General features: G+C 42.9%; 1 protein-coding gene across 2 annotated transcripts in view; it reads right to left on the bottom strand.

The window, feature by feature from the left end:
* col28a1a (collagen, type XXVIII, alpha 1a) overlaps nt 1–14,763 on the bottom strand; it is an 89,333-nt gene that overhangs the window by 13,465 nt on the left and 61,105 nt on the right. For both annotated transcript variants that reach the window (XM_038275320.1, XM_038275319.1), the window contains 5 exons: nt 14,589–14,657; nt 14,408–14,488; nt 7,734–7,769; nt 7,623–7,659; nt 5,509–6,060 (listed from right to left, as the gene is read on the bottom strand). In XM_038275320.1, the coding sequence (XP_038131248.1) occupies nt 5,509–6,060; nt 7,623–7,659; nt 7,734–7,769; nt 14,408–14,488; nt 14,589–14,657 (775 nt within the window). The remainder of the gene's footprint in view (nt 1–5,508; nt 6,061–7,622; nt 7,660–7,733; nt 7,770–14,407; nt 14,489–14,588; nt 14,658–14,763) is intronic.

Genomic DNA, 14,763 nt, shown 5'->3' with positions numbered 1-14,763 from the left:
ATGTAAAACTTCACTAGGCAGAGCAGCTCTTGTCATTAGTTTCTTCAATTGAAGTTAATCTGCTAAGTGAATTATGTGTTATAAAGCACTAGAACGGCGGTTTTCAAAGTGTGAGGCGCGCCTCCCCTGGGGGGCACCAGAGCACCTTAGGGGAGGCGCGGTGAGAGGGAAAAAATAAATATGCATTTAGGACCAAGTTGGAACTGCTGGGTGTGCGTGTGGAGCGGGGATCAGTGGAAATGTTTCCCACCTTAGAGGATGTTTTGGCCAGAGCGGGGCTGAAGGTGGAGTTTTTACAGCTGGCTGTCTGCGCGCATTTGGAGGGGATGCGCGAGTATTTTGGAGAGGAGACAATGGCAAACCAGTGGGTGAGAAACCCATTTTCCTTCCCCGTGACACTCAAAGATGGACTTTCAGCAGGAGAGGAAGAGGCTCTGGCTGAGCTGAGCTGTGACAAGGACTTGAAACAGAGGATGAGTGATGTGTCACTTGCGCACTTTTGGCTGTCAGTAGGGACTGAATTTCCACAGCTCTAAATGAAGATCTGATCAAAATGTTGTTGTTAAAATGTGAAAACACTGTTGGTATCTCAAACATTAAACTCAGAATCTCAGATGTAACGTTTGTTTGAGAAAACAGTTGAAAAGTGAGTTTGGGTTGTTCTTATCGTTAGAAAAATGAAAAAAGGGCGTATTTTGCCATACAAAGGATTAAAATGGGAGGAAATGTTTTAAAATGTTCATGTGTTAAATTTCATTCAGATAGTGTCATTTTAAAAGATGAGATGGTTCTAAAATAAAAGCAATTACAAGGTGTTTTGCAGTGGCATTTTTTTGTGTGTGGGTTGATTATTTTTGGGGGGGGGGCGCAGCAGGCATAGTGCTCCCTGGAGGGGGGCTCACGCTTTCATACTTTGAAAACCACTGCACTAGGACATTCCGGACAGTTATATCAGGCAAATACATGGTCAAAGCCTGTTACTGTTATATACAGGTGCTGGTCATAAAATTAGAATATCATGAAAAAGTAGATTGATTTCAGTAATTCCATTTAAAAAGTGAAACTTGTATATTATATTCATACATTACATACAAACTCATATATTTCAGATGTTTATTTGGTTTAATTTTGATGATTACAAATGACAACAAATGAAAATCTCAAATTCATCATATCAGAAAATTAGAATATTACTGAAGACCAATAAAAACAAAGGATTTATAGAAATGATGGCCAACTGAAAAGTATGAACATGAAAAGTATCAGCATGTACAGCACTCAGTATTTAGTTGGGCCTCCTTTGGCCTGTATTACTGCAGCAATGCGGCGTGGCATGGAGTCGATCAGTCTGTGGCACTGCTCAGGTGTTATGATAGCCCAGGTTGCTCTAATAGTGGCTTTTAGCTCTTCTGAATTGTTGGGTCTGGTGTATTGCATCTTCTTCTTCACAATACCCCATAGATTTTCTATGGGGTTAAGGTCAGGAGAGTTTGCTGGCCAATTAAGAACAGGGATACCATGGTCCTTCAACCAGGTACTGGTAGCTTTGGCACTGTGTGCAGGTGCCAAGTCCTGTTGGAAAATGAAATCTGCATCTCCAAAAAGTTGGTCAGCTGCAGGAAGCATGAAGTGCTCTAAAACTTCCTGGTATGTGGCTGCGTTGACCCTGGACCTCAGAAAACACAATGGACCAACACCAGCAGATGACATGGCACCCCAAACCATCACTGACTGTGGAAACTTTACACTGGACTTCAAGCAACGTGGATGAAGTGCCTCTCTTCTTTTCCTCCAGACTCTGGGACCTTGATTTCCAAAGGAAATGCAAAATTTACTTTCATCAGAGAACATGACTTTGGACCACTCACCAGCAGTCCAGTCCTGTTTCTCTTTAGCCCAGGCAAGACGCTTCTGACGCTGTCTGTGGTTCAAGAGTGGCTTGACACAAGGAATGCGACAGCAGAAACCCATGTCTTTCATACGTCTGTGTGTGGTGGTTCTTGAAGCACTCACTCCAGCTGCAGTCCACTCTTTGTGAATCTCCCCCACATTTTTGAATGGGTTTTGTTTCACAATCCTCTCCAGGGTGCGGTTATCTCTCTTGCTTGTACACTTTTTTCGACCACATCTTTTCCTTCCCTTCGCCTCTCTATTAATGTGCTTGGACACTGAGCTCTGTGAACAGCCAGCCTCTTTAGCGATGACCTTTTGTGTCTTGCCCTCCTTGTGCAAGGTGTCGATGGTCGTCTTTTGGACAACTGTCAAGTCAGCAGTCTTCCCCATGATTGTGTAGCCTATAGAACTAGACTGAAAGACCATTTAAAGGCTTTTGCAGGTGGTTTGAGTTAATTAGCTGATTAGAGTGTGGCACCAGGGGCCATCAATTTTGAACCTTTTCACAATATTCTAATTTTCTGATATGATGAATTTGAGATTTTCATTTGTTGTCATTTGTAATCATCAAAATTAAACAAAATAAACATCTGAAATATATGAGTTTGTATGTAATGTATGAATATAATATACAAGTTTCACTTTTTAAATGGAATTACTGAAATCAATCTACTTTTTCATGATATTCTAATTTTATGACCAGCACCTGTACACTAGAAAGAAGCAGGTTTGAATGTTGTTGAGTAAAGAAAAGGTATATGGTGAGGTAGCAGAGGGTCTTTGGATGATGCTGTCTCAGGTGTTCAACGTTTCAGGAGGTCTGACACCATCAGGACCTGGTGACTGACTACAATTCAGTCTCTGAAGTTCACTTGATTTCTAGAGACAAACAAGTCGAAGTGGAGCAGCACTATCTTCTTATTTGGTTGAGAAAAAAAAACAACACATCAAAGCAGGAAGGTCGAGGGCAGAGGTTACCTTGCAAGCCAGATGAATTGTCACAAGATTTGTGCACGAACTCCCAAAAATATATCTAGCTGGAAGCAAAACGATGCATTAGCCTCAAAACAGTATTGTTTCGGACCAATGAAATGCAGTGACATGTATGACGTTAAAGCATAAACTACAGGTTTTAGCTGGACTACTGTTTATTATTGAAAAACAAGCAAAATAACACGATTTCTGTCTTTAAGGATCGGAAAGATGTATGTGTGTTCCTCCTGACTGGATTTGGTAAGAGTTTGATTTATTAGTCAACTTTGCTAGTTGTGAAACAAATCAAGAATGTTGTAATGATCGGCTAAAAGCTCGACATGGGAGGCATGGGCCAAGGCGCTAAAAGATGGATAAGTTCTGTTGACATCTGTGTCCCTAATTGACCCTGGTATCCACTTTTGGATGTTGGCATGGCTACATACTGGTGGGTAATCATCAATAAATGGCGGCAGCCCAGTCACAAAAATGATAGCATGCAGGCCAAATGGAAATCCATGTCTTTTTGTCTTATCTTGCCTCTGTCCGCTGTAGAGGCGATGGCTGCGTCAACAGGCCATGGTCCTAGTAAAGAGTTTGGGAGCTGATAGAATCGCTTATGTTTTGACGGAGGTGAAAATAAATTATGTAGGAAACCAAGTTTTTGGCGCACTTGCTTGACCTCAAAAGCTCTATCCTAAGTGAGGTCCCTCATGAAGGTGCCAAGGAAGACACCAGTAAGAATGAAGAGTAGAATTGTATGCAGTTCTAGTTCAAGTGCTGAATGACAAAAGTTTGCCTCTTGTCATGAAACGCTGCAGATCCTCTGTGACCATTACGCAGGGAAGGGGGAACCATTTGTTTGGTTTTTTCCCAGCGTTTTATTTTCATTACACTGTTACAAGTTCAGCGCAAGGAAATTCACTCTCTACCCTAACCACTAGGCTACCAATCCCTGTTTCGCTTGTGGTCAGAAGCGCCAGAGCTGTGGACTATTCGTCAGCTACTGTCAAGTGCAGAGTCCAGGCAATGGTGCAACATATGTAAGAGCGCCACGCACAAGGACGCACACTATCGGCACAGAAAGCGGGACAAAGTGAAGCAAGCGGTGGATGAGGAGGACCACACGTTCACTTCCAAGCTCCAGCTGGAGGATGTCCTGGTCTGAATTGAAGAGTCTGAATCACTGACATCAACAGGTTTGAACAGTTTGATCCAACTTTCAAGCCTCAGAGCCACAGATTGGAGTTGGCTGATGGAGAAAAACCACTGGTGTTGCGCAAAGGAAAGGCAAAGCCAAAGTACATCTAACAGACAGTAAAGGTCACATTGATGATGTATCGCTGATGGAGGCGCTCTATGTGCCATCACTCTCCCAGGACATCTTTTCAGTTAAAGCGGCTAAAATGCAGGGAGAGACTGCCATCTTTAAAGCGGGACAGAATCGTCTCATCCATATGAACAGAACGAATTTTGATTTTCATACTCATGACCTATCTCAGTACTGCTGATGAAGCTGATCAAATGCAATGTGTGTTATGGTATCCAGACATGGCATGACATTTTGCGACACTGTAATTATGATTACATGTAAAAGTTGAATGAGGGAAGAAGGGAGCGGGAGATCGACAGACGGATTGGCGCAGCGTCTGCCGTGAAGCGGGCGCTGTACCGGTCCGTCGTGGTGAAGAGGGAGCTGAGTCAAAAAGTGAAGCTCTCGATTTACCGGTCGATCTACGTTCCTACCCTCATCTATGGTCATGAACTCTGGGTCATCACCGAAAGAACGAGATCGCGGATACAAGCGGCCGAAATGGGTTTCCTCCATAGGGTGGCTGGGCTCTCCCTTAGAGATAGGGTGAGGAGCTCGGCCATCCGGGAGGGACTCGGAGTAGAGCCGCTGCTCCTCCACGTCGAGAGGAGCCAGTTGAGGTGGCTCGGGCATCTGGTTAGGATGCCTCCTGGACGCCTCCTTGGTGAGGTGTTCCGGGTACGTCCCACCGGGGGGAGGCCCCGGGGAAGACCCAGGACACGCTGGAGAGACTATGTTTCTCGGCTGGCCTGGGAACGCCTTGGGGTTCTTCCTGAGGGGCTAGAAGAAGTGGCTGGGGAGAGGGAAGTCTGGGCCTCCCTTCTTAAGCTGCTGCCCCCGCGACCCGACCCCGGATAAGCGGAGGAAGATGGATGGATGGATGGATGGATGGAAAAGTTGGAAAATGTAACAGAAGGGATGAAAATTAAAACAAAAAGTGCGAACTCCAATGTGACATGTGAAGTGTGCATCAAAGGCAAATTTGCTCAGAGCAGAAATAGAGAAGCAAGGCAAAGTGCATTCGAGAGCTTTTGTATGCAGACCTGGCTGGCCCTATAGATGGTAAAACCTGTAAAGTAGCAGACGTGAAAACCATTTCTGATGCTGACGAGGACAGAAGCTTAATAGTGATTGTCTGAATATACAGAGAACACAAACATGAACAAGATACCTGATACATAAGGAATGAACTAAAGGGGAATTACTGCATGTATAAGTACCATCTCCATGGTTCATTCACTATACACAAAATCTTCTAAATGACGGCAGGTTACAGTGTGTGACACTGGGATGGTGAGTTTTAAGAAAGAAACATAAGTGTATATTCTTACCAGATAACATCTGAAAGTCATCCAGGAGGTAGACATGGTCTTCATCAGGGTCTGAGGCAAACGTTCTTATCTGAGTCAGGAATTCTCCATAAAGATCAGTCTTGTTTCCCACAGCTATAACAAACAGCTCAATGCCTTCTTCATGGGAATCAGAGACGGCTTTTTTAAACTCCATGAAATCCCGGCGATCTGCCTGAGCGGCCATTAAAACCACGGCCACCTTCCCCACATGAGGCCGAGAGGCTTGCAACAGCTGCTTGGCTCGATGGACAGCGCTACCGGTGAAGGTGCCCTCACCCAGGTAGGGCATGGTTCTGACAGCTTCCTTAATCTCATCTTTGCTGGGCTGCTGCTGCAGACTTACAACCACTTTGTTCAAATGGCTGTAGAGCACGACCCCAACACGGCTGGCTCCCTGGCTGACTGGTAGCTGGTCAATAATGGCAATCACAAAGTCCTTCACCAGTTCAAAATGTTCTGGTCCAACACTCTCCGAGCTTTCAATGACAAATACAAGTTCTAGTGGACTCCCTCTGCACATGACTCCACATCCTAGGACATAAAAAAAGGTGTAAAAAGGCAGAGAATATCAGATATTTGCAGATTGTACCACTATATCCTGATTTATGAAAACTATTTCACATCAAACCATCTGAAAATGTGATTCTACCTTCTCTATAGTGTTTATTATGAAGACCAAATTTATGTATAAAAATATTCTCTGCTATCTTATCAACCACTAATTAAAGTTGTACCTCTGAGGCAGGCTTTCAGCTAGCAATGTGTACGGTCGTATATCACAATCCTGCATGGGTCTCATTTTTCAAAACTGTATCTGCTGTGCCTGTGGAGTTCGGTACTAAGTCCTGACCCGTTACCTGCAATTATACCCATTTAAAACCCGGCTGGGACCGAACAGACCCATAATAAACTGCGACCCGACCTCTGATCATTAAAGTGCACACACGGCCATTTATCATAACAGAGGCAGAAAATAACACTGCCTCACATATCCAGTATGCGCTGCGCTCAAACACTGACAACTGCAAACTGACCGAACTAAGAAGGTTTTCCTCATTGTTTGAGAAATTACTGTTATTTGGATATTTTTGAATCAATTTATATTTAAAGTTAATAAATAAGAAAATATAAATAAGATTAATTCATGCTGTAATTCTATGATACCCGCATTTTGTTCATTTATACCTGTGAAAAAATATGTTTGATTCTTTCTATGTCCGCTTCCGTCTCCTTGAATCCCAGTCGGCCTCAGCAGACACCCTGTCTACTTTTAAGGCTAGGCTTAAAACTTTCCTTTTTGATAAAGCTTATAGTTAGGGTGGCTCAGGTTATCCTGAGCTATCTCTATGGTTATGCTGCTACAGGCTTAGACTGCTTGAGGACATAGGGACCCCTTTTTCATCACTCTGCTTCATTCTATCTCTATTCTCCCACTCTGCAGAATCTGTTAGTTCAATCTCTAACGTTCTGCTCTCTCTGCTTTTTCTCATAGTAGCTTCATCTGGTCTGTTCCTGTTTGGCTGTGACTCCATCCTGGAGAGAAATATCAGCTGTGCTGCTGCCATCAACACCTTTGTTTCTAGATGTTGGAGCTTGGTCTGTTTTCCAGTGTAGTCCTGTTTCTCTGACTGTGACTAACTGGATGTGCTCTCTTCATCCTCTGACATGGGAGCTGGCTCGGAGCTCGTCTGCCTGGCTGTGTGTTTCCTGGACGGGGCCGCCTGTGGAGCTGGTTGACAGTTGCCTTTTGTATCTATGCTTCTTTTTCTATGTCTGCTTCTGTCTCCTTGAACCCCAGTGGGCCTCAGCAGATGGCCGCTCACACTGAGCCTGGTTCTGCTGGAGGTTTCTTCCTGTTCAGAGGGAGTTTTTCCTCTCCACTGTCACTACAAGCATGCTTAGTGTGAGGGATTGCTGAAGAGTCAATGAGTCGATGCAATCAGCTGGTTTCCTTAGATAGAAAACTTTGAACCAGTTTGGACCTGCCTACAGTACCATGCTTCCCGCCTGTAGGGGGGGTCTGTGACTGCCATCGAGACCAAGGTGTGAACCACATGAAATATTCCTGGCTGCTCTGCTCTGAAGGACCTTACCCAGTATTTCCTTTATGATCTGGACGACCTCGTCTCTCTGTATGAGAAACAGAACAAAGTAAGAGACCTAGAACTTCGTCATAATGCATCTGATAGCAGTCAGGAACTAACCGTAAGTCCTGGCTCTCCTTTTTCACCGGGTCTCCCCTATAGGATTAGAATATGGTCATTAATTAGACTTGTTCAGCTTCTATTCTCATTTCATATACACAGTGTGTATATGAAAAAAAAAATTCAATTTGTACAACTTTGATGACATTTCTATTCCATCAAGTGCAGCAGTGATCAAATGTAAACAGTATGGGAGAAAAAAATTGATATCATTTGAGCCTTGATATTGAAGTATTTATTGTTTAATGACAGAAATATCTGATTATAAAAACAAAGATTTAAACTATTATAGTAAAAAAAAACTTTACATTTTACAAATACTCTGCTCTAACATAATAAAGTATTCAGTTTAGGGCTGCAGCAAATGATTATTTTGCAAATCGATTAATCTGTTGATTGTTTTTTTCGATTATAATCGGATCGCCAAATGTTCCATATAGAAGACTTTTTATTAAATAAGGTGAAACTAAAACTGTTCTGGATGAAACATATTGAAACACAAACTTTTCTTTTCTCCTAAATGGAACATTTTTTTTTCCATATATTTTTTTTTATTGGGTTAGATGGGTACAAAACTTTAATTTACATGGGAATACATTTCACTTATCCTCCATCTCCCTACATTCCCAGGAAAACAATGAAAAATATTAACAATAAGCCAACATGATTCTCTCCCTCGTAACGAGCAAACAGGAGGGGAGAACATTTACAGAACCAACAAGCAAATTACAAAAAAAAAAAAAAAAAAAAAAAAAAGAAAGAAAAAGAAAAGAAAAAAAAAAAAAAAAAAAAAAAGAGGAGGGATCAGAAATGCTTAGAAAACAAAATCAAAAATATAACTATGACAGTTAAATGTTGTGCTTAAGGTTCGACCACCAAATCCCTAACCCAACCACTGGCCTCTCTTAAAATCCTGGCTGGTGTTCCAACAGATCAAACCACAGGAAAATTTGTAGAGATTCAATTAGAGAGGGGTTATGTCAGTGTGTCTTAATTAAAGCCATACTTTTTAATCATCTTAGGAGGGAGTTGAATCAACTAAGGAAAGAATGGGATTCCAAGTTTTATAAAATTTGTCGACGCATCCCCTGATGCTGTACTTGATTTTTTCTAAGTGTAGGAGTGACATTAGATCCTTGAGCCAAGAGTCAGGGGAGGGAGGATTCTTATCCTTCCATTGAAGTAATATGCATCTCCGGGCTACCAGAGATGCGAAAGCAATAGCGTTACTTTCCCTGTTCGTGAAGTGTGTGAGATCCTCAAGCACACCAAAGATAGAGGTCAGAGGACTCTGAGGCACTGGCTTGTTTAGAGCTTTTGTAAAAATATTGTAGAAAGAGGACCAGAATGAGCTTAATCTGGGACAGGAAAAGAACATGTGTGTATGACTGGCTGGTGACAGAGAGCATCTGTCACATGTATCACTTGTATTAAATAATTTTTTAAGTTTAGCTTTGGAGTAATGTATCCTGTGTAGGACCTTAAACTGAATTAGAGTCAGACTGGCACAAGATGAGGTGGAGTTGACCCTGTCAAGGGCCCTCTTCCACCCCTCATCCGACACGGTGCAACCCAGCTCCTTTTCCCATGAATTTCTAGTCACCAGCGAGGATGGTATTGATGACAAGATTAATTTTGTCACGACTGAAATGAATCCAGGAGCAGCCGGGAGAGATAGAATGACATCAATAAGAGTACGAGGAGGTTTATGGGGAAAATTGGGAAAGTTACAACGAACAAAATCTCTGGCCTGAAAATATCTAAATAAATGGGATTGTGGGAGGGCGAACTTAGTTTTGAGGTTATCAAAGGAAGTTAAAATGTTCTTGTCATAGAATTGATCAAAGTTTACCAGCCCCTTCTCTTTCCACAGAGAAAAAGTCGGATCAAGTGAAGCAGGTGGGAATAAGTAATTTTCACAAAGGGGCATCAGTGGGGAGAGACAGGTGATTTTAAAGTGCCGTTTAAATTGTCTGAGAATATTAATAGTGGATAATACAATTGGGTTGGAGGTGACTTTAGTGGGATGAGCATTTAGAGGGGAACATATCAAAACTGACAACGAGGCAGGGGTACATGAGTAGGCCTCCATCCGACACCAGTCTGTGTTGGGAGAGTTGTACCAGGTATAGACCTTTTGAATATTGGCTGCCCAATAATATGCTCTAAAATCCGGCAATGCAAGGCCTCCCTTGTCCTTGGGTCTTTGCAATATTGAGTATTTTGCCCTTGGAGTCTTTCCTGCCCAAATGAAATGTGAAATCATCTTATCCAATTCATAAAAAAACCTTTTGGGCAGGTATATAGTTAAACACTGAAAAAGAAATAAAAATTTTGGTAGAACATTCATTTTAATAGAGTTTATCCTACCTAGAAGTTACAGTGGGAGATTATTCCAGCGTAATAGGTCTGACTTCACCTTTCTGACCAGCTCCACAGTGTTATGTTTATGCAATAAAGGGAGACTATTCAAAATATTAATTCCTAAATATTGAAACCTAGAGGAGGCTAAGCAGAACGGTAGTGATTGAGCCGGGATCTGTTTTGCTGCATCATTAAGAGGAAAGCATTCGCTTTTTTTAATGTTCAATTTATAGCCAGAAAAGGAACCAAAAGTGTGTAAAATGTCCAGAATTTTGTCCATGCAAACGGTGGGATTTGAGACATAGAGTAAAAGGTCATCAGCATAAAGTGATACTCTGTGCTCATTCCCGTTCCTATGTACACCGTTAAAAAGCGGTGAGCTCTTAAGGGCAATGGAAAGCGGTTCTATTGCAATAGCGAACAGCAATGGTGATAGTGGGCATCCTTGGCGGCAGCCGCGTGTTAAAGGAAAGAAGCTGGATTGTGTCAAGTTTGTTTTTACACTGGCAACTGGGGCGCTGTATAATAATTTAATCCACGAAACAAAGCTTTGGCCAAAGCCAAACCTATTTAAGACTGAGAACAAATAATTCCATTCCACTCTATCAAAAGCTTTTTCAGCATCCATAGAGACTACCATCTCAGGATTTTGTGATTCAGGCTTGGACAGTATTATGTTGAGCAGACGGCGTACATTTGAGGATAGTTGTCTGCCTTTTATAAACCAAGTCTGGTCCTTTGAGATTATTTTTGGTAGGCAGGGGTCGAGGCGGCCGGCGAGGGTTTTAGCCAGTATCTTAACATCACTATTGAGCAAACTGATAGGTCGCCAGCTGCCGCAGTTCTCAAGGTCTTTATTTTTCTTTGGGATGAGTGATATTGATGCTTGAGTTAAAGTCAACGGAAGGGTGCCACGTTTAAGGGAGTCATTAAACATGTCCAATAATAAAGGAGCAAGCTGGTCAGAAAATTTATTGTAAAAGTCAGAGGGAAAGCCATCCGGGCCTGGTGCCTTGTTACTCTGCATTAATTTAAGGCTGGCTTTCACCTCTTCCAGATTGAGAGGGGCATCTAGAATGTTTTTGGAATAAGTGTCCACAGAGGGGAAAATTAAATTATCTAGGAATTGGTTCATAGGAGTATTGTCTGATGAGGCTTCTGATTTGTATAAATCAAAGTAATATGAAGCAAAAGTATTGTTTATCTCAGTTGGGTCTGTAATTAAAGTTTGGGGGTTCTTACGAATTTGAGTAATGAATTGGGAAGAGGACTGATGTTTTAATTGCCTTGCTAGTAACCGACCAGCCTTGTCTCCATATTCATAATAAGTGCCCTTTGTACGCCTTAAAAGAAACTCTGCTTTGTTTGTGGAAATAAGGTCAAATTCAGTTTGTAATTTCAGTCTCTCCATCTGGAGAGTAGCATTGGCTGAGATGGAGTGCTGTCTATCAATCTGATGAATTGCTGCGATCAGTTCAAGTTGTCTTTGCCTCTCATCCTTTCGTGTCCTGGCATTATATGAAATAATTTCTCCACGGATTACTGCTTTGAGGGTTTCCCACAGGAGAGAAGGTGAAGTAGAGTCAGATTTGTTGTTTTCAAGAAAGCAGGAAATCTTATCAGAGATAAACTCACAAAATTTGTCAGATGATAAGAGTCCAGTGTTTAATCTCCAGCATGATTGGCCTTTGGATTTAGGAGCTAGTTCCAGGTCTAACAATAGGGGGGCATGGTCTGAAATGACTATCGATGAGTATTCACATTGTTTCACTGAGGGTAGTAAAAGCTTATCCAGAAAAAAGTAATCTATCCGAGAGTATGTCTGATGAACCTGGGAGTAAAAAGAAAACTCTTTTGCTGTTGGATGGTAAAAACGCCACACATCCACACTGCCAATTTGATCTGTGAGCACAGACAAACATTTAGCTGCTTTGGATTGAGTTATTTTTCTCAAACAAGATCTGTCAAGCATGGGATTGATAGATAAGTTAAGATCCCCTCCAAAGATGAGATGATGTGTGTCTAGGCATGGAATGGATGAGAAAAGGGAGGACATAAAGTTAGGGCAGTCCCAGTTAGGGGCATAAACACAAACCATAATAACAGGGGTTTGAAACAGCACACCAACGACAATAATATAACGGCCATTGGGATCAGATATGACCTGTTCCGCTGAGAACTGTACTCGTTTGTGCAGTAAAATAGCTGTACCTCTCGAGCGGCTGTTAAAGTTGGAGTGGAACACCTGTCCCACCCAGGGTTTTCGCAGTCTGATGTGGTCGCAAGGGCGAAGATGGGTTTCTTGGAGGAACACGATGTCCGTTTTCATACACTTAAGATGTGAGAGTACTTTGGTCCTTTTAATAGGTCCACCGAGCCCCCTTACGTTCCAGTTTGTGAACCTGATGGTTCGCCCTGTGTCCTTCTGCCTTATGTCAATCATGAAATCAGTGCTAAACTGTCAGTCCTGTAAATGCTGATGAAGTGGTGGTCTAGCCAGGTCAGTTTAGTAATGGGAGGCAAGGTAGCAACAACATCTACAAAGCCATTGTGCAAACCAATGAAAAAAGAAAATACTCCTCCATTAAAAATAAATCGAAAAAACAAAAAAGTCCCAAACACAACAGAAGGTGTCCTTAGTGACACCTTCAGGTTCAAAACATTCTTATATATGTGTCCTAACCTCATCTGAAACACAGATGAGCATGCAGGAATTACCACTTTACACAACCGATTGACTGATAGGAATTTGCTTCCTTCCTAACCGTGGAAATATGTACACCTCTAATATTTAATATTTGACAGCGTAAAAAAAGGTACTCAACAGAACCCAAACAGAATTGTGCTTCTCATAAGAAATATTGAACAAATATTTAAACGCACAAACGTTTGTCATAATCATAACTGGAGCTTACATATTAGGAGCTTATTTATGAGTCTGTAACTAAGTTCAGCTCTGGGCTGAATCCTCCAGCTCCAACCATATATCTATAGCGTCTACAGTTCAGTTCTAGTGGCGCTCCGTGAAAGTTAGAAGATGTGTGCATCGAGACGTCAGGTCTTCACTTACTGCTGAGACCGCGGTAGAAACGCTCCGCCTCCTCCGCGGAGTCAAACAAGCGAGACTGACCGTCAACAGTGATCCGCAGCCGCGCCGGATAGAGGAGCCCAAAGCGGATCCCATCCTTGTAGAGGAGAGACTTCACTTTGTTAAACGATGCCCGCTTCTTGGCGAGCGCAGCGCTGAAATCCTCAAAGATCCTTATGGGATGGCCCTGGTATGAAATGCTCCGTGTTTTCTTCGCCCACAGCAGCACTTTCTCTTTCTGGATGTAACTATGAAAGCGCACAATAATGGGTCGGGATCCCTGCGGCGGTTTCAGACCCAGGCTACGGTGAGCTCGGTCCAGTTCAAATGTCTTATCCTGTAAAGCGCCTCCGGTCACGTCCTTAAACAGCGTGGTCATGAAAAGACGAGCATCGGTCCCCTCCACTCCCTCAGGGATGCCGATCACACGCAGATTCTGCCGTTTGGATCGTGAAACCAGGTCCTCAACAACCCGCTGTAGCTTTTCATTCGTCTGAGTGTTGGTCTCCACCTTGGACTTCAGCTCGGCCACTTCGCGCTGCAGAGTCGTCAGGTCATCTGAATGGGAAGTGAGGGCTGATTCCATTACGGAGATGGTAGCTGTGTGTGAGGCTACTGTATCAGCGATCTTCTGCAGAGAAGCTTGGATAGGAGCCATGGCCGTATTCAGGGAGGAGGTGAGTTCACCTGTTACGTCTTTGCGCAATTTCTGAAGTTCACCGACAAGCATGTCCAGTGTTAACGGTTGGGCTCCACCTGTTGCTACATTGCTAGCTTCTGCCTTGCTAGCATCTTTATCATGCGGGCTGAAGTGCTGAGTCAGCTGAGGCTGGTTTTTCCCTTGGCGGGTCCCGTGGGATTTACTCATTTTAGTATCAAAAGTGTTGCGCTGACAAGAAAATAGTTCAAAAAGTCGGAATTTAGAGGTATTAAAGTTACAAATGGTCAGGGAGCAAACTCCAGGCGTGTGATCACCCTGCCGCCATTACCGGAAGTCCTCTCCTAAATGGAACATTTTGATATATTTCATAAACTCTTGGTATAATACCTGCTCTAAGTAGGTCGTTCAGGTAACAGTTAAACGATTACTAAAATAGCTGAAGATTATTTCAATAATCGATTAATCAGATTAATTCTTTCAGCCGTAATTCAGTCAGAAACGGCCTAAATATGAAAGTAAAGTGACAGAAAAGCTTCTTAAACCAGCTGGAGATGATGTTACCATGGGTCCAGGGGAACCAGGTGGTCCAAAGTCTCCTGTTTCTCCTTTTCTTCCCTTGTGCCCAGGAGATCCTTGACTGCCCTGCACCAGAATAAAAACTTCCCTTATCATCACATTTTCAAGCACTGCCAATAAGACTGATATGAAATGAGTCCTGCATGGAACCTCTGAGCTACTGTACCTTCTCTCCTAGGAGACTCTGCCCTGGAAACCCCCTTAACCCCACTGGCCCTTGAAATCCAGGCTCTCCCTGAGGACACAGGTTGATGGATTGTTTATTTGGTGCTTAGCAGGCCGACACAGCGGCTCAGTGATCACGCCGACGGCGTGATCGACCTGTCCTTATATAACAAGAT

Source organism: Cyprinodon tularosa, unplaced genomic scaffold, assembly GCF_016077235.1.
Source record: "Cyprinodon tularosa strain WSP-4 unplaced genomic scaffold, ASM1607723v1 ctg952, whole genome shotgun sequence".
Classification (NCBI taxonomy): domain Eukaryota; kingdom Metazoa; phylum Chordata; class Actinopteri; order Cyprinodontiformes; family Cyprinodontidae; genus Cyprinodon; species Cyprinodon tularosa.
Note: the sequence above shows the minus strand (reverse complement) of the source record. Positions and strands in the feature narration are given on the sequence as shown.